Here is a 20,612-nt window from a genome sequence, read left to right on the forward strand (position 1 = left end):
AATCCTGATGGGTCTTCCTGGGCTAGAGAGTGGGAGGAGCGAACTCTTGCTCCTGAACAGGGTCGTGCCTGTTCATCCACAGTCCAGTTTCCAACCCCTTGGAGTGTGTCTGGGACCAGGGCATGGAAGGAAGGGTCAAGTGCTCTACAAATAATTTCCTTTGATGTATGCTTACTTCAAATGCAGAAGTTTGCTGTGTGTGCTTTGCTGCATTGACCTGCAGTTGCTGCTTCTGCTTGGAGAGGACAAAGACACAGACTTTGCTGTGTATCCTGCTTGTGAAGTTTCTCCAAGGGCTTAGCATGAGCTTGCCTCCTGTTAAGAAGTCCCAGGGACATCAGAGACTTCACCTGTCAGCCACTGTGTTCTCTTGCTGAGGTCTCTGACTTGCCAAAAGGTGCCCACTCCAGTTCCTGGGCCACTGGGAGTGAAATATGGCATAAGAGAAGAAAAAACAGGCACATCGACTCCGGACGACCCCAGAACCAGCGCCGCTGTCGGACTACCCGCTGCTGCCTGAACCCGAGACTACGGTTCCTGCTGAAGTACTACGACCACGACCGACACCGCAGGCCCAATGCCGCCCTAGAACCTCTGAAGTCCTGCAACATCGTGAGTCCAGAGTGCCGTGTCAACGATGTCCATGACACCAGACTCCGCCACTGTGCCTGTGGCCCTGTGGTGTGACCACGACACCGCAAAGTCGCCTCATCGCGTCTGGACCTGCTGGACTCATCGATCCCACCGCATTGTTAGGAACCAACGCCTTGCTGCTGCCTCACCTCCGGTGCCACCGTGAGGGATGGACGCCTCACCTCCTGCGCAGCAGTAAGGAACTGATGCCGCACCAGCTCCAGCGATGCCTCACCTACCTGACTCTGTGACACGTCTTTGAATTTGCCTCGTTTCTAAGGTACTGTACCTGGGGTCTGTGCGACTCCGAACCGGCGCCGCACTCCCTTGCGAGTGGTGTCAGACTGTTGGGAACGACTCTGTCATGATGCCGTGATAGCACCAGTCAGAGGTATTGTGTTTTCTAAGCACTTTATTGGGATTTAATCTTTAAATATTAATATATTTGCTTGTGTTTATTGGATTTTTGTTGTTTTGGTCTTGTTTTACTTAAATAAATATTTGCTCATTTTCTAAACTGGTGTGATGTCCATATGTAGTGTTTTTACTATGTTACTGTGTGTGTGGGGACAAATACCTAACACATTGTCTCTGAGATAAGCCTGACTGCTTGTGCCAAGCTACTAAGGGGGTGAGCAGGGCTTATCTTAGGAGTGTGATTCCGTTACCCTGACTAGAGGGAGGGTTCATGCTTGAACAGGGTGTAAACTGACTGCCAACTAGAGGACCCATTTCTAACAGTGACCCACTCTGTATCAGCAGTAGAAAACTCTTAAACAAAGTGAGCCATGAGCACAAAGGTCCACTGGATCCCAAAGTCATGTAATGGCAAGGGAATTAAAAGGGCATTTTCAAGCCCACAAGCTAGTCCCTCAATTAACAAGTCAGGGCCAGGGTTTAAGAGCAGGGATGTAATTTTGTGTAGTGACTACAGACTGGTAACATTTCATACTGGGATGAGCAAGCTAACTAGACTTATGTGTGTATAAGTGCACATAATGGATATCACCAACGTTAACACAAACTGATAGGTATACTGCAAGAATGTCTTACATGAAACATTGGCCTACAAAAATATTGTCAGCAAAATATTGATTACCAAACTATTGTGGAGGTAAGTATATATAGGTACGTATTTGTTTACTATACTAACTCTACAGATATGTACCTTGACAATATATGCATCTTCAAGGTATGTGGATGTAGAATTAAGACTAGTAAATGTACATTTACCTACATACAGGGTCAATGTAATAATGTAATTATGCGGACACTGCCTTTTCTGAATAATAATGGATTTGCTGCACTTATCATGCAGTCCTTTGTATGCTTAATTAATTCCATAGTTTAAAAAAAATTATTTTTAGGTCTAATTGATTACATATTACTCAAAACACTGTGATGCTTGTTGCCGCTCAATGGACAGACCTTGGCAAAAGTTAACTGATCATCATTCAGTGGCTGATTGCTCTAGCTAGGTGTTAAACCTTTGCCTGGTGTTACTATGTGCAAAATGGCAAAATAATACTACTACAAACTGTGCTACAGTATACCTAATAGTTTGCCTTTTCTTGTTACGTAATTTACTCATCCCAGCCACATTATTTGGTCCTGCCACATTATTTTAGTGGCCCTGCCCACATCTATTTAACTTCACAGTGTTTTGGAAGTCAATATTTTGGCCACTATATGTTTTTAGAATGATGTCTTTGACATTCTGATCTACAATCGGAGGTCAATGTGCCTTTTGGGCAATTCTGGTACTTACCCCTGCCTCTGAGAAACCTGCCTATTTTTGCATCTGGAACTGATGTGTGGAGGCCTTTGCTCTCTTCTTTAGACTTCCCTTTGAGGGTTGTGATGATTATTAGGAGCTCGATGAAGATAATAGCATGTTAAGTCAGTATTTCCAAGGGCCCTCAACAATCTACAAGGATGTCATTTTAAAGTCCTGCTATAAAGCCACTTGGCTCCTTGTGCACGTTTTAGGTGTTAGACTTGACCTGAACCTTATGGTCGCCACAGACTTGCCTGTGATCGAAGATGCTTACACTCCAGCAATGTGAGTCCTTTCACAGTCTGGGCAGTCTATCCAGAAAGACTACATCACTGAGGAGGTGTCTCCACTGGAACTCCCAAGGAACCCTGCTCCACAGTGGTCTGTTCGGTAATTTAACCAATTCTAGCTAAAAGGTAATCACAGCACAAGTGTACATGGGTTGTCCAGGCCCCAGTCTGCGGGGAAACCTAGTAAGAGTCATCTGGCACGAAATGGGAAAAAAATAATTTCACTCACTGAATCCAAAACGTCCAGGATAGAGCGCAAGGGGCCATCCCAGCACGATAAAGCGACTCGACACAAAAATACTCAGGGATGACAGGTAAAAAACAGTGCTATCAGTCTGGCAGGCATTGTGCAAAAGAACACGTTCAATCTCTTCAAGAGGGGAAGAGGGAGGGGCCAAAAGTGAAGACAGGCCCAGGAGGTGTGGCCCAGACAGAGACTTTTAAATAGTGATTTGGCTCAGGCTTTGCCAGAATGCTATGGTGCCCTCGCAGTTGCTCTTGCATGCACCTGCAGAAAGAGTACTGGGATTCTGAAACAATCCTAGGTGACTGTGAACTAGTACTGGTATTAGCAGCTGAAAATAAACAAATTATGAATACAGCACTAACGCGTGAACTAATAACCTATTTCACTCTGCACTCTTTGTCTCCGGCATGTCAAAGAGCAGGCACAAACACAAGCAGAGCGCTGGGCAATTGACAACTCCGCATTTGAATTTATTTAAGGTCACAATGCAAGGGTGCTGTCCAATTTACCAGAGCACCAGATACGCAGGACATTTTGCTGCTGATTTGCATTTGGGACCATCAGACTGCAACATAAAGTTCAAATCACAAACATTAGAGAGCTCCATAATCTGTTTATGAAGCTCTTTAGTTTCACTATAATTATATAATGGGATTTTCTCTGGCATTTGATTCCACAGAACAATGGCTCAGCTGCTATCCGATTAATCTGAACCACACAGAATAGGGTGAACTCTAGAATTCCTCCTCCAAAGCACGTGACCACCAAAGCCTTCAAAACTCACACAATGACATACAGAAAATGCTAATCCTAATGAAAATACAGGAAAATGTGGGCACTGAGTCACAGAAAGAACATTTTTGTTAATGAGCACTGAGATAAAAACAAATGAAAAAAATGAGCTAAAGAGACAGAGAGAGTGTGTGTTCTGAAATATTTGAGGGAGGTATTCCAGTGAGATATTAAACCCGTACGTGTGTGTGTGTGTGTGTATATATATGTGTATATATATATTACCTAGTAGTGGTCGCCACTAGGTAGTTATAGTTAGGACCAGTGCTTAATTTGTGCTGGTGGTTTCCAGTGCAGGGCACCAGCACTTATTTTTTAGGGCTGGAGCTTATTTTTTTGCATCAGGCATTTACTGCGAGCAAAAGAGACAGATTGGTAAGACGGAGGAGGAGAAAAAAGAAAAAGCGTCACATAGGGAGACAGCAGAGAGCCAAAAGAGTGAGCTGAAGTGGCAGTAAATGGAATAAAGAAGCCCAAGATGGTTTTAGAATTACACTGCCTCTGTGCTGGCACATTTATTTGCAGCATTGCGTGTTTCAGAGGGGAGCTTTGAGCACTGGCATGTTTTTATTTACAAATTAAGCACAGAAAAAGCTGTTTTTACAAAGCTAGTTCTTGGTCCAGAAAGCGCTTTTTTTTGTAATTTGGTGTAAATCCGTTCAGTAGTTTTTGAGAAATTAAAGGAAATCCAAATTTGTATACATAGGGATGCAAAGGATATGCGACCGCTCCCAATTTCATGCCGAGATCTGATTGGCTGTCAGTACTTGAACAAGGAATGTTGGGACTCAGCTCTAGCCAAAATGTGAAAAAAAGAGAAGAAAAAAAAAGGGGCTGCGGTACAGACTCCTGCCCCCATATTTCTGGTGTTGGGGTCCCAGAAGCCCTCCAACCCCCACAACCAGGGCTAAAAAGCATTTTTTTCAAATTTGCAGCAGGAACTGTGGTGGATACATGGATCCACAGATTTTTTTTTAATAAAAAAAAACGAAGCGCGGGCTCCTGCACTTCATGTTTTTTTATGCACCTGGTTGGGCCAAGTCCAGAGGCCATAGTTTTTTTGTAATGGGGAGGTTAATGAGGGGTGTAGGTGGGCAACTGCTCCCCCCCCCCCCCCCCAGTAGCCCCAGGAACCAAAACCTCCCAGGGGAGATGCTGAAAATATGTGTGGGGGCCAATGGCCCCCCGGCATCCCAGGGACCACTACCTCCCAGGGGCAAAATGTTTTCATTGTGTGGGGGAGGCCCACCGCCCTGAGGACCACCACCTCCCCGGGGCTTCAAGTTATTGGGATACGGGGAAGACCACTCTGCTCCCGCAGTCCCGGGGATCCCCACTCACCAGGGCTTCAGTCAGAATTAATGCGGAGTGCCACATTACCCCCTGCAGCCCCGGGGACCACCACCTCCCCGTGGCATTTATATTATTGTGTGGGGGGATGCGTGGCTCCCCCGCAGCCCCAGGGACCACCACCTCCCCAGGGTGATATTCAAAATAATCATAGGGGGTCCGTTTCAGACACCCTTAATGCTGGAGACCACCACCTCCCAGGGGCTCTTGTTGTTGGAGGGGGGCCATGGGCCCCCCCCTCGAGGAGCCACTGATGGCCTTGGGGACCCCCACCCCCGATGTCCGGCTCCTGCTATGACCCCCAGGACAGAGCTATTAAAAAGGGCCAGCTGTCAGAAAGCAGAGTTTTCATCTCTGTTCCATGCACGCAGATATGCATACAGGGAACAGAGATGAAAACATTGCTCCAGCGAGCAAGGAGCTGTTAGGAAAAGCAGCTACCTGCTTGTTGGAGCAATGCCAACTTCCGCAGGAGGTGGAAGCCGGCTGGGGCCATGGAGGAAGGGGGCTTGAGGCTCTCCCCACTGTCTCAGATAGTCCAAAAGGGCAGAAAAAAAGAACATAAACACCAAGGCCGGCTTTAGCACTGGTGGCCCCCGGTGCAATGGTAATTTTTGGTACCCCCATCCCAATGACCTCCTCCTCATATTTCCCCTTACTACCACCAGGCAAAAGTGCCCCCTCATCTCTCTGCAGTCCCTCTTTCACATAAATTTCATTTTATTTTAAGGTACTGGTAAAAGCTGGCCTTACTAATAAGAGTGTTCATCTACCCAAACGAACCCTTTTTAGCACCATTAGGAACGGATAATGAAAGAATAGGGGAAAAAACATAACATCCTAACCTATTTTATGCAGTTTACATGCAGCTCTTTGCTGACAGTTCAACAATCACTGTTTTGTATTAGGGTTGTATCTTATGATTTGAGTTAACAAAAGGATCTCTGTGATAAAAGTAGTAATCGACTAATCTATCCATATAAAATACACATCTGTGATCTGCACAGTAGGCATTATTTGCAGCAGGCACATTATCCCTCTGCACAATTTTATGGCAAATCAAAACTGCCTCTGGACAAAAATCCCTGTCGCTCCAGCAGTACTATCAATCTCAAGAGTTATCCTGATATTTGTATTGCTACCTGAAAGCTGTACCACAAGGAGCACTGCAGCAGGTGTTTTTAAAATCATACATTGTTGCTAAAACAGAGCCCCTCCCCAGGACAGCGCCCAGTGCAGTCGCACCACCTGCACTACCCTAAAGCCAGCCCTGATAGGCACAAACAGAGGGCATGAAAAAGGACACAAACGCACAGAGAGCAAGAAACGGACAGGAAGGCACAGAGGACAAGAAAACAGACAGAAAGGTACAAACAAGGGGCAAGAAATGAACAGAAAACTGCCAGAAAGGCAGAAACACAGGGCAAGAAACGAGCAGAAAGGCAGAAACAGAGGGCAAGAAACGAACAGAAAGGCAGAAACAGACGGCAAGAAACGAGCAGAAACAGACGGCAAGAAATGAACAGAAAGGCAGAAACAGAGGGCAAGAAGCAAGCAGAAAAGCGGAAACGGAGGGCAGAAAGGAGCAGAAAACACAAACAGGGGGCAAAAAAAAGTTATGAAAACTGGCAGAAAGGCAGAAACAGAGGGCAGTCAATGAGCAGAAAGGAGGAAACAGAGAGCAGGAAACAAGCAGAAAGGCAGAAACTAAGGGCAGGAAACGAGTATAAAAATACCAGAAAGGCACAAACAGAGGGCAAGAAACAGACAGGAAGGCATAAACAGAGGGCAGAAATGAACAGAAAGGCAGAAGCAGATGGCAAGAAAAGAGCATAAAACGACCAGAAAGGTACAAACAGAGGGAAGAAATAGGCAGAAAGGCACAAATTGAGGGCAAAAAACGAGTAGAAAATGGGCAAAGAGGCAGAAACAGAGAACAAGAAATTTGCAGAAAGGTACAAACAGAGGACAATAAATGAGCAGAAAGGCACAAACAGAGGGCAAGAAACAAGCAGAAAATGTGCAGAGAAGTGGGAAAAAGAATACAAGAAATGGGCAGAGATGGACAAACAGAAAGCCAGAAAAGAGCAGAAAGGCAGAAACAGATGGAACATGTCGCAGGGTTCCGTGATTATAGGGGGTTGGCTGCAGAGCCTAGCCACAGGCCAGCCTCTGCAGCCAAACCCCATTGCGCACGGTAGGTTAGTTATAGGGGGTTGGCCACAGGCCCTGTTGCAAACCCCTGCCGTTCAAGGCTGAGACTGTGTCCTGCAGTGGTTGGATTAACGTATAGTTATTAAAATAACTTTACGTTCAAAAACATTTAGAAATTCACTGTAAAAAAACAAGGGCTGGAGGGATGTAATAGTTAGGAAATAAAAATTAAAAAAAAACAACTCAGAAATTCACTGAAAAAACCCAAAGGTTACAGGTACGTTATAGTTAGGTTCCAAATTTACTTGTCGAAAACCATAGAAATTCAGCAGTTATGCTTAGAGTGATTTCAAGTAACTATAACTCGCTGCTCAAGGTAACTTTAACTCACGCACACACCATGCACTGCTATTTACCCCAGATATTACAGCACTCATGACAACTTTTATAACATCATAAAAAATATCAAGGAAACATTAGCAGTCACATTTTTTAAGAGAAAACTGTGCATGGTGGGGGCACGAGTTATAGTTACCTTAGGGCGCAAGTTATAGTTACTTGAAATCATGTGAGAAAGGCCCGTCTGGGGCTGAAACGCATTGGGAGAAGTCAGCCATAATAAACGGTTTCCTTCATACCTACATCTGTGTCTGAGTGTTTCCTTGATTGCTGTGGTACTTTGTACTGATTTACATAGGTAGCAGGAACCTGCAGGCTGCCTTGGAACACCAGTATCTTCATGGTCTTTTAGAATATACACACACACACATATGTAGAGAGAGAGAAAGTGTGTGTGTGGATAGGAATGATGGGGAGTGAATTATTCTAGTGAACTCTGTAAGTATTCTTGTGAGATACTGAACAAAGCTTGTATGTGAGGAAACACTTTGAAAATGGTAAGAGACTTTGATATCTCAAGATGGTAAGACTTTACCTCAATTCCTGCAATGAAAGCTCCCTGTTGTTATTCATTCACCAAACTGTCAAGAATTTAATTAGACTGTAGTTATTTTTCTACAATAATATTATGGGGGTTTTGTACCGTATCACGTAACATGCGAATGCTCAGTTTGGTTTACCAGAAGAGTATAGTGGCACTAATGTAAATCTGAGAGATATTGGTAAAAGTCCTTCTGACTCTTCCATGTAGGCCGCCTGCGTAAAAGAGATTTCAACGAAAGCCTTGATGATATCATGGCCGCTGGAAATCAAACTCTGTCAAAGAAACTAAACCGATGTTGAGGGCCAGCTTTAGGCTTCGAAGAGGACAAATACATGAAGAAATAAGACAAGCCGGACAGTCACTGTGATATAAGGAGTGGGAGAACCCAGAGCAGAAGGAGTGTTGCAGGCCAACTGAAAAGTATGATTCTTTGCCATTTGTAAACCTTTAAGAAGTCTCCTAGCCCAAATGTGCCAGGAGACATTACAGAGAGTTGTGTTTTATAAAAAGAAGGATATGTCGGGAAATCTACTGCATGTGGGTGGGTGGACAGATGTTAGTTGTGTGTGGAAATCAAGAAGCTGGATCCTTAATTAAAGACTTGTGACAACCTCAATAGAAATGACCAATTAATTCAGCATCAGAAAATCATGGAAGGTAATGCATCAGGCTTTCCATAACAAATTCGTACGTAAACCAAAGTAGACGTACCTGAAATATGTGACTGCTATACTGAGGGGTTAGCACAGTTCTCTTAGGCTGCTCGCCTCAAAATTGGTTTCACTGGCCACTCTAGGGAATTTATGTCTTGGGAGCTAAGACTTCAAATAAGCAGAGACAGTGAGGGTTTGCCTGTACAGCAATTTATACTGAAATTAGATCTGTTTCCTTCAAGGTCTGTCCACAGAAGCAATGTAAAGGTGATGCAAAATGTATTTTCAAAGACAATTGCATTGTAGAGTGAAGCTGTTGATTTCCATATAAAAGATTAAGTGATGACTATTCTGTTAAACTGTGGCCTAATTGTCCGATGTTAACAGAGAAGCATTCTACCCCTGACCACAAAAGACGACAGTAAATGAATGCAAACTAAGTCAAAGGCAGAGTGAGTAACAAAGTATAATGAATTAATGTATGTGCAATCAATGCTTTACCACCAACTGTGAACGTATGTCTACTGTAGAAATAATTTCCATCAAGTTGCTGAACACTGCTTTTGCCAACGTCTAAAGGTTTGTCAAAAGCATATCTCAGTTTCTACTACTGGTAAGTAGTAAGCAGAAGAGCTACTCAGTCACAGGAACAAAATAGAGATTAAAATTACTAAGAGCCCAATTTAATTCTCGGTGGGTGGCCTGTTTCTCTGCCACAACGACGCAGTAGCTTACTTCATCGCCTTGATGGAGATGCTACTCATCAAATTATCATCTGGCAAACTTACAATGATTTTTTTATTTCCTCCCACTGTGATGGGGGCATTAGGCACTTTTTTGTGCTCCTTACTGTCAGGCTTGTCCTGGCGGTAAGAGCCAAAGAAAATCGTCTGCATACCCTCGCATCTAAATTAGGGGGGTGGACATACAGGGAGTGCAGAATTATTAGGCAAATGAGTATTTTGACCACATCATCCTCTTTATGCATGTTGTCTTACTCCAAGCTGTATAGGCTCGAAAGCCTACTACCAATTAAGCATATTAGGTGATGTGCATCTCTGTAATGAGAAGGGGTGTGGTCTAATGACATCAACACCCTATATCAGGTGTGCATAATTATTAGGCAACTTCCTTTCCTTTGGCAAAATGGGTCAAAAGAAGGACTTGACAGGCTCAGAAAAGTCAAAAATAGTGAGATATCTTGCAGAGGGATGCAGCACTCTTAAAATTGCAAAGCTTCTGAAGCGTGATCATCGAACAATCAAGCGTTTCATTCAAAATAGTCAACAGGGTCGCAAGAAGCGTGTGGAAAAACCAAGGCGCAAAATAACTGCCCATGAACTGAGAAAAGTCAAGCGTGCAGCTGCCACGATGCCACTTGCCACCAGTTTGGCCATATTTCAGAGCTGCAACATCACTGGAGTGCCCAAAAGCACAAGGTGTGCAATACTCAGAGACATGGCCAAGGTAAGAAAGGCTGAAAGACGACCACCACTGAACAAGACACACAAGCTGAAACGTCAAGACTGGGCCAAGAAATATCTCAAGACTGATTTTTCTAAGGTTTTATGGACTGATGAAATGAGAGTGAGTCTTGATGGGCCAGATGGATGGGCCCGTGGCTGGATTGGTAAAGGGCAGAGAGCTCCAGTCCGACTCAGACGCCAGCAAGGTGGAGGTGGAGTACTGGTTTGGGCTGGTATCATCAAAGATGAGCTTGTGGGGCCTTTTCGGGTTGAGGATGGAGTCAAGCTCAACTCCCAGTCCTACTGCCAGTTCCTGGAAGACACCTTCTTCAAGCAGTGGTACAGGAAGAAGTCTGCATCCTTCAAGAAAAACATGATTTTCATGCAGGACAATGCTCCATCACACGCGTCCAAGTACTCCACAGCGTAGCTGGCAAGAAAGGGTATAAAAGAAGGAAATCTAATGACATGGCCTCCTTGTTCACCTGATCTGAACCCCATTGAGAACCTGTGGTCCATCATCAAATGTGAGATTTACAAGGAGGGAAAACAGTACACCTCTCTGAACAGTGTCTGGGAGGCTGTGGTTGCTGCTGCACGCAATGTTGATGGTGAACAGATCAAAACACTGACAGAATCCATGGATGGCAGGCTTTTGAGTGTCCTTGCAAAGAAAGGTGGCTATATTGGTCACTGATTTGTTTTTGTTTTGTTTTTGAATGTCAGAAATGTATATTTGTGAATGTTGAGATGTTATATTGGTTTCACTGGTAATGAAAAATAATTGAAATGGGTATATATTTTTTTTTGTTAAGTTGCCTAATAATTATGCACAGTGATAGTCACCTGCACACACAGATATCCCCCTAACAAAGCTAAAACTAAAAACAAACTAAAAACTACTTCCAAAAATATTCAGTTTTGATATTAATGAGTGTTTTGGGTTCATTGAGAACATGGTTGTTGTTCAATAATAAAATTAATCCTCAAAAATACAACTTGCCTAATAATTCTGCACTCCCTGTACAGCCAAACCTCTGATAGCTCTTACTCTGTCGCAGGGGTTTAACCACGGCAGAGACAGAGGACTCATGGCAGAGACAGATTAGTCTCTGCTGCCATCAAACCTGCAGTCCACCTGTTTCCTTATTAGGCAGGTGGACCATAATGTTGCCAGGGAGGGAACTCTATCGCCATTATGACACTGTTCCCTCTCTGCCAACATTTAAATCAGGCCCTAACTCTAAGATCACAGTTCTGAATCATTAACTTTGAAAGTCCTCACATGAAAGAAAATAATAATGTATCAAATTCCACTTATGAAATTACCTTGGAGCACCCAACCGACAGGGACTACTCGTTCTTCTCGGGTCTCCATCACGTTCACACCAGAATCAACATGGTGGTCTGCACCCCGGGCCTGGCCCGTGGGATGACACGCTCTGAATACCTAGCCCGAACAATCTCAGACCACAACCCACTATTATTAACACTGAGGACATCACAGGATAGACCCCCTATACCATCATGGCGGCTTGCCCCCGTGGCGCTCGAGGATCAAGCGTATAGAGAGGCACTACGAGACTACCTAACGGAACACATTGAGACCAACAAAGGATCCACCTCCTCCAGGGCAGTGGAATTGGAGACACTCAAGGTGGGGACGAGGGTTTTTTGCCTGGGGCAGTCAGTAGGGGTAAAGAAAACACTAGAAAAGGAGCTCACCACATTAGAGAAGGTCATACATGAGCGCGAGCTAGGTCTGGGCCTTGCAGCCCACGAGGAGGAAGAATACAACCGTGCCCGCAGAGAGCACTCCCAAGTCGAAGAAAAGCTCAGATGTCATAGCATGCAGAAATACCTGGCTTCCCTGCAATCGGAGGAGGGGAGGTCGGGCAGACTTCTGGCGTGGCTGGTGCGCCCGGGCGGGAGCAGTGAACCCATCACTAGTGTAACAGACAAAGAGGGAAACCGTAGACTTAGCCCGGGCCCCATCAATGACGCATTCAGAGATTATTACATGCACCTGTATAGTAGACCTAGCAGCCGGGAGCCAGTGACCTTTGACAATTATCTGCGACAGTCCCCGCTCCGTGAACTGAGACCAGAGGACAGGGACAACTTGGGGGGTGCGGTGACAATAGAGGAGATCAACGAGGCAATAGCGCACCTGGCCCCTGGGAAGACCCCCGGAACGGACGGTCTCCCCATGGACTTCTACAAAAACTATAGATCCTTGTTGACCCCAAGCCTGGCGGAAATGTACGCGGAGGCATTGCGGTGCGGAGAGTTACCAGACACTATGCGCGAGGCGCTGGTGGTGCCACTCCCTAAGTCCACTAACAGTGAAGCCTTGGTGACAGATTTCCGCCCACTATCAATGCTGAACAGCGACTTTAAGATCCTTAGCAGGATCCTGGCTGACCGCCTGCTCCCACATATGCCCACGCTGATTCACGCCGATCAAAAAACGGCTTCATTCCGGGCCGTAGCACCTCCCTAAATCTTAGACGTCTTTTCTCTGTCATGCATATGCCCCGAGAATCGATTCCGCCGACCGGGCTCCTGTTAGCGGTGGACTTCGAAAAGGCTTTCGATTCAATTAGGTGGGACTACCTGAGGACGGTGATGATGAGGATGGGCCTAGGCGAGAAATGGGTGAGCTGGGTTGACCTACTATACTCGTCCCCACTGGCAAGAGTGAAGACGGGTAGAATTATATCCAGTGCATACCCAGTGTTTCGTGGAACCAGACAGGGATGCCCCCTCTCTCCGCTTCTGTTTGCCCTGGCGATTGAGCCTCTGGCGAGCCGACTGCGGGAGGAGGGAGCAGGACGGGGGGTGATGTGCGGACCGACTGAACACATTGTCTCCCTGTATGCTGACGACATACTAATATACCTAGGTGACGGCAACAGCAACCTCCCTTGGGCTCTCAGTGTCTTAGAAAATTTTGGCGAGGTCTCCGGACTTCGCCTAAACCGCGGCAAAACGTATGTGTTCCCCCTGTCTCCTGATGGTGTGCGTCCTGCTTCATGCCCGACAGACGTGAACTGGGCCCCCCGAACCTTCAAGTATCTAGGTATCCAGATATTCCACGAGTTGGTAGATCTCAGGGAGGGTAATCTGGGCAGGGCACTGCGATCGCTGAGGTCCTCGGTAGGGTTCTGGCGTTCATTGAAACTAACAGTAATGGCTAGAGTGGCGCTGTCCAAAATGGTTATGCTTCCCCGACTCCTCTATTACTTCGCAAACCTACCGCTGCTGATCCCCCCATCATGGTTCCGCGACCTGAACACACTACTAAGGGAACTAATATGGGATGATGGGCGTAGGCGCACTGCACTTACAACCCTCTGCAGACCAACTCAAATGGGAGGACTGGGCGCCCCCGACTTTGAGGCTTATTACTTGGCATCCCAGCTACAATGGGTATCTGGTTGGATGTCGGGCAGGGGTCCACTGGAACTGTGCACTTCTAAGGGGACAATAGACGCAACATGGATTGTGGCACGCATGATAGGTAGGAAGATAGCCCTACCTGGGAGCAACATAATGACGAGTGTTGCATTGGCATGCTGGGAGAGGTGTATGAAAAGAGTGGGAGTGGGTCCCCCCTATTCTCCGGCTCTGCCCATTTCGGCGCTGGCCCTGGGAGATGGGGGACTGCGCCCGGGAGGCCTCGGACTTGGCCCATGGACGAGAGCAGGGATCGAGACCGTGAGCGACCTCTTCAACGGGGGGGGGGGGGGGGTACTGAGGGATTTCTCTGCCCTAACGGAAGCGGGTGTTCCCCGGGGCCAGTTCCTACTCTACTGGAGGCTGGTCCACACCCTGAAAGATCATTGGTGCACGATAAACGCAGAGCCCGCAGTCCACGGGGTACTGCACCTTTTGCTGACATCGGGGGATGAACCCCATCTGATAGCCAAAATTTACTGGGCCCAGACCCATGCAGTATTGGCCCCCTTGCAATCCCTGAGGGAGCGATGGGTAGGCACCATTGGGAGGGAATTGACTGATTCAGAATGGAGCAGGGTGCTAGCGTACCCCTGGGTGGTCTCACGTAACATGCGACTACGTTACATCCAATACAATTATCTGCACAGAACATACCTCACACCGCACCGACTATTCCGAATATATGGTGGTACCCCCAGGACATGCCCAAGATGCCAAGGGGGCGAGGCAGATTTTGACCACATGGTGTGGGGGTGCCCGGTGCTTCAGACCGGCTGGGTGGAGACACTGGCTGCCCTATCCCGACTACTCGGAGTGGAGTTAAGGCCCACTCCGGACCTGTGTTTACTGGGACTCAAGCCAACTGAATTAAAAGGGAGAGTAAGAGGGCGTGTCCTGGACCTAACGCTAGCCCTTTATAAAAGGCTGATCTCAAAGGGCTGGAGGGCCCCAGCCTGTCCATCGCTCACCGAATGGAAAAGGGATGTTACGAAATGGTCCAGGGCCGAACTACAGGTCCTGAAAGCTGAGGAAGCCAAGGGCGTCAGACTTGTTCCTACTGCCCCGACTTGGGAAGAACTAGTGACGGCATGGGATGCACTAACCAGGAGTACAACAGACATTGAGGTAGGGGTGGCTGGAGGGCGGCTTGCATCAGAGGGTGGTCCTGAGTAGGAGGTTGCCAAGTTGGTGCCCTGAGGTCCCTGTACTAACAATAGGACCACATGTACAAACGATAAAATAACAAAATTAAAAAAACAAAAAGCCACGCGAACAGCCACCTCCCACAACGCCCCAGGAGCAAGGGGGCGGAAGAGGTGGGAAAAGCAGACTCCTATCCCGCTCACAAACTAGTGCGCCCTGGACATGGCCCCCACAAGACTGTCATAGCGCGCCAGCTCCTTAAAGAACATTAATCACAAGTATCACCCACACAATGCTGTAAAGTTGACCCTTTGTTTAGTTTGGCTACCCTTCCTGTCCCTTCCAGGTCTCCCTTACATCCCCTCCTTTTCCCTTTCCCTCCCATTATCTCCGATCCTCACTCTTTATGGTCCCCCCTCCAAGTTACAAATAGGAATGGGTTTGTTAATCACAAATTTGTTATATATAAAAAGGGCATAAAACCAATACACTAAGACTAACGATGAAATCGGCGTAGTGGATCAAGGGGCTTAAAGCACTAGTGCCAGGACCTGATAACCGCACAAACACACTAGGGGCGCCGTAAGAACTAACAGCGTAACACGAGTAATGTATGCGACAACTGTGACCAGTTTATGTGTTCATGTATAACAGGAGCAAGTGACTGCTCTGAACCGAAACACAAATGTATAATAACAAAATGTTAATAAAATATATTTAAAAAAAAAAAAAAAAAAAAAAAAATGAAATTACCTTGGAGAACACCACTTCCCTCATGAAGACTTGGGCCGTTATTTAGAGTTTGGCTAACGCTGGATATCTGCCAAACGTAGGTGGATATCCTGTCCACTCACACTAGAGTGCAGAGTGATATTTACATCATAAACAGGACACACACAGTATATCCTCCTGTTCTGAATGAGGCCCTTCGTTTTTCAAACTATTCAATCTCCATGCTCTGATTGTCTCATACAGATTCCAGAAAAGAATGTGGGAGGGAGAGGGAGAGAGAGAGAGAGAAAGAGAGTGTGTGTGTATATATATATATATATATATATATATATATATATATATATATATATATATATATAGCACGCTGCTCCACGTACCCTGGTAGAGAAACTAACATATTTATTAATTAAGAAAACAGCTATGTAGCATGCAGTATGCTGGAGCGTCTCCACACACTGATGGTCTTCCTGTTGGTAGCAACAGATGGAGTCTGGGATTAGGCAAACAACATGGAATTTATGGTTTTGAACCAGCTGATTTATTGCAATGTTGAATAAACTTCCACCCAATATAGCAAGGCAGACCGGGAGCCTGAGCAGGTTCTCTCAAGCCCGGCTACTGTGAGACGGCAGGCCAAACATACATGCGCAGTGAAGGGGGAGTGCTATGCATTCCCCCTCATTGCACATCACCCTTGTGGCCCGCTCTTTCAAAGAAAAGGATATTAAACATTGTTTAGAATCCTCTTCTTTGAAAGGTTTTGCAGCTGCCGCTGCTGGGGGGGGGGGGGGGGGGGGGGGGGGGGGGGGCGGTGTTGGTGAGTGGGGGTGCGACGCTCCTGCGCCCTTATGGAGGAACCACCCCTGATGTTAAGACATTTCAATTAATTTCTGTTCTCGGCTTGTATGTCTTGAAACTTCATTTCCTCTTCAGTAACATGTTCAAATGTGCCAAGTCCCATGGGGGAGTCGAACTTTCAGGTACTGTGCAACTTGTAATTTGTTCAAAAAGCTTTTTGATGCAGCCAATACATAATGTGTTGGCCTCGTCCACCATGGCACTGACTCTTAGTCTCAGCGGGATAAAACTACCACAATATAATTAAAGCACACATAGACACTATAATAGGAAACTGCAGTCTGCTGCAGTCATCCTCATCTGAACCCGCTACTTGAATAATTTACAGGCTGAGGCACAGAATGTCAAACACTAAACATGACAATACTTGTGCTGTGGTCATGAGGCTGATGAGCTGCATCTTGACAGGAAGAGGAGGAGTTTGCTTTCGGAACTGCACAGAGTGCTGGAATACCAGTGACTCCTCCTGGGCGACCTACCTCTTTCTCCTGCCAAGTTCACACTCCCTTGTCAGTTGTTACATAGTTGTGAACCAGAGACGTGAGGATAGCAGTTCCATTCAGGGCACAGTACAAAGGACAAATTAAAAGCATTGCCTACGACATTTCATAAGAAAAATAGGAAACTCCAAAACTAGGAAACCAGGTAGCTGAAAAAGCTGGAAATGTTTTTCCCCCAGAAACTCCACTTTCCTACTTTTAGACAATTGAACAATTTGAACAACCGATTTCCAAAGCCTAACCAAGCAACCACACAGCAGAACATGGAACAAACCCCTGCCAGTACAACAGTGCAAAACATAACCACGCACGAAATCTAGTAATGTGGTTTATTCAGGAGTTTGTTCAAAAATGGTCAAAAGGTGTTGCTACTATGTTGTGACACAGGATACACTAAAAAAACATGACTTTGCGCCTTTTACAACGTTACAGACACAGAAAATTTCCAGTTGGAGTAACTACACACGTTTGCGCCTTTTTTACGCTGCATTTAACACGCGCTAGCGTTACCCCAGTCTTACTAATATCCTGTTTGGTGATGACCTGAAGGTCGCGCGCATGAGGAAATTCAAAAAAAGACTTTCAGCTCAGTCACATTGGTCAGCAGCAAATGCTTTACTCTCTGAGCTATCCGAGCACGCTTGAGGGCTGTAAAACTGCAAGCCAACCTTAGAAGACGAGATTTAGGTTACGGAACGAGCTGTGAATTTAAAGACATATCGGCAAGTTTCGCACTTGTGGTAATTTTTTTCATATCGCCCAACTGAGGACACTCTCGCCTCCTTGGCCAAAAGTAAATCTATAAGCATAATAAACTCAAGATATCAATGCACCCGCACTTGTTGACAAATAACAATGAAGTCTGGTTTCTCCACTTATGTGCTCAACGTTGCAAGGTCTTGTGCTTTTCTTTTCTTACAAACCAACTAAAGAGTATTAGGTGAGGCAAAAGCAAACGTGTGTACAGAAGGTAAATATGTTTTTTGACACTTGTTCTTCCAAGTAATCGCCCGAGCAGTTGCAGACAATAGCACTCCGCCTTTTCTCATCCTTGTCAAACGCGAGCTTTACTGTCGTGCGTCCACGCAAATAACAATGCAATCTCACACATTATTCGTGAAGAGCTGAACTCTTTTAAATACATTCATATAAAGGGTAAGACACTGTCAAGTTTTTTTCCTCAGCTTGAACATGCACTATTAAAACAACAGCAGAACACCATGTTTGCAAGAGAATATATAGAATGCCGCATTTCCACAAGTAAGCAAAACCGACTCTTATTTGCTGTTGTGCGTAAATGGCAATCCCCGCACTCTAAAAGATCAACCATCTGAACCCCCCCCCCACCCCCCCTTACCGCTTCACTGCAACTAGAAACCCCGAAAAGGCCGGCCTAATGCCCACGTAGGCATGACTGAACTGATTCCTCCCACCACTGTACATCCAGGCCCACGCCACCCGAATGTACTGAGGGCGTTACGCATGCGCAATAACATCAAATCACATACAAATGTGTGAGGCGCGGACACTCCAAGAATTAATTTGACGCGCAGTGATAACAGATTAAGACGTTAGGAATGGTCTGTGAATAACAGTAGGCAAAGGCTACGCACCACGCGTAAAACATTGTTCTTACGATAAGCACAACACGTCACAAATCTTAACTAAAACATAGAAACATCCAGTCATCAAAAAAACGACTGCCGCTGAAAAATAATTACGTTTTTTTTTTTTTGCTTAGATGGGGTGTAAAAAGAAATAAAAGCTTGCTTTGTTTGTACCCTGTTCTCTTTTTCGGGTTCCTCCTTCACAGTAATTCAGCATTAATAGGGCACTAAAGCCCAGGCCACTGTGAACATTTTCTGGCGATGAGTCTCTGTGCCGTGCCAGCTCATTACCTGGCTCGACGTCATGCCATCCACTTGACTGGCTGCCGCTGCCCGGGGAGCGCCCTTGACTTGTATAAAACGGCTCTTCTCCGGGACTGTCCATTTCATCCTCCACCGACTTGAGGCGCTTTGTCGAGCTGAAAGAATACAACATTGAAAGGCAACATTAAACGGCGATCTAGCGTTCATTATATTTTAAAATCATCAATTTTTTGAACACATCAGAGTTTTCAGGGCAGATGAGCACCACAATAGGTCTCAGGTTAGAGGTTGGCACTTGCCCCAAGGCCACCTCCCAAGGCTCTCCGCATGCAAGTCCACTCGTTCTCATGGGGTGCTTGATGTCGGGACAGGAAACCAAATTATTGCATAGAAGCATTTATACAGGGGCTTTTCGGTCATCCCTCTTCACCCACCAGTCTGTTCTAGTGTCATTCACATTTGCATCTGCCCACCACAGCATACAGTCTTAGGCAGTATGTACATCAGCCGACCTTATGTCTTGGCTGACTTGCAGAGGCAGTATTTTGTCAGACCACATGTACACAGCTGCTTGAACAGGGGTTAATTTCAGTGGTAGGAACGGGGTGCCTGGGTTGATGGCCCACTCCTTTATTTTTATGTTTGCCATTTTTTTTCTTCCTAAATGCTTTATTTTGGTGCCCCGCTACCTTGAAAACAGCAAAGTTCAAAATTTCAGAGAAAGCGCATTAAAAACACACTTTAAATGACTGTACTCAGAGTAAGAGGTTCACATTTCCATCCTAACACTCCTTTCAGATTTCCCAAATGATCCATACAAATTCAATACAATATTTACTTTAGGGTTTTTTGTGATATTAGCAAACACGGGTTCCTTTCTGCTTAGTGCATGGGTACTCACACACGTTTCCCCAAGGGTAAAAAAAAAATGATATTTGATATCATTGACAGCCACATTGATGCAGAGAGAGATAAAGAGAGAGAGAGGAAGAGAGAGAAAGAGAGAGAGAGAGAATGTGCAAGATGAGTACAGTGTGTTGGTGGGTGTTATTTTGAGAGTAAAAGGGTTTAATTCCATACTACTCTCTATATTAAGCCCAGAATCATATCAATCCTGGCTTCCCCACCAAATTGTGGGATCCCAAGCAATTATTTTATTTTGCCTTCTTTTGTTCATTGTCAGATATGAAAGCACCTTATAATACATAAACTCATGATATGTGCTGTACAAGAACTCTTGAGTTTGATTTAATTAACTATAATGCTTTTCCATGTATAATAATAACCTAGGCCACATAGTGGGTGTGCATGACAACTAACTTGCCTCTTGGTTCACTAATGCCATTGTTGCCAGGGAGGGGAAGGCATTAATGTTTTTATGTTCATGTTTGAGGACTATCACTTTTAATAAAAACCTACAATGAATGGATATAATCTGATGAACTGTGATCAAAGCTCCTGCATGCTCATGAAATACACATTTATGAATTTTGAGAAGAATCATATTTTTACATGATTGTTGCACAATGTTTTTTAAAATGAAGGTGTTTCTAAAGATTAGCGGTGGAGGACACAGTGTTTGCTTTTCCTTAATTGTTAATTTGTCCCTAAGTACAGACTGGTCTAACAACTTTCTGAACATCAGTGCTAAGTCAAGTATACAGCACCCGTGGCACCGCATGTAAAGGGCAGGAGTGCCAAAGCGCCCCGGGGCCATAAGTTTGGGCTTAGCGCAGGAATG

At 45.5% G+C, this 20,612-nt stretch overlaps 1 protein-coding gene across 7 annotated transcripts in view; it reads right to left on the reverse strand.

The window, feature by feature from the left end:
• The window catches only part of NFIA (nuclear factor I A), an 807,499-nt gene that overhangs the window by 146,956 nt on the left and 639,931 nt on the right, over window positions 1–20,612 (reverse strand). For all 7 annotated transcript variants that reach the window (XM_069232553.1, XM_069232552.1, XM_069232556.1 and 4 more), the window contains exon 6: window positions 18,899–19,026. In XM_069232553.1, the coding sequence (XP_069088654.1) occupies window positions 18,899–19,026 (128 nt within the window). The remainder of the gene's footprint in view (window positions 1–18,898; window positions 19,027–20,612) is intronic.

Source organism: Pleurodeles waltl, chromosome 4_2, assembly GCF_031143425.1.
Source record: "Pleurodeles waltl isolate 20211129_DDA chromosome 4_2, aPleWal1.hap1.20221129, whole genome shotgun sequence".
Classification (NCBI taxonomy): Eukaryota; Metazoa; Chordata; class Amphibia; order Caudata; family Salamandridae; genus Pleurodeles; species Pleurodeles waltl.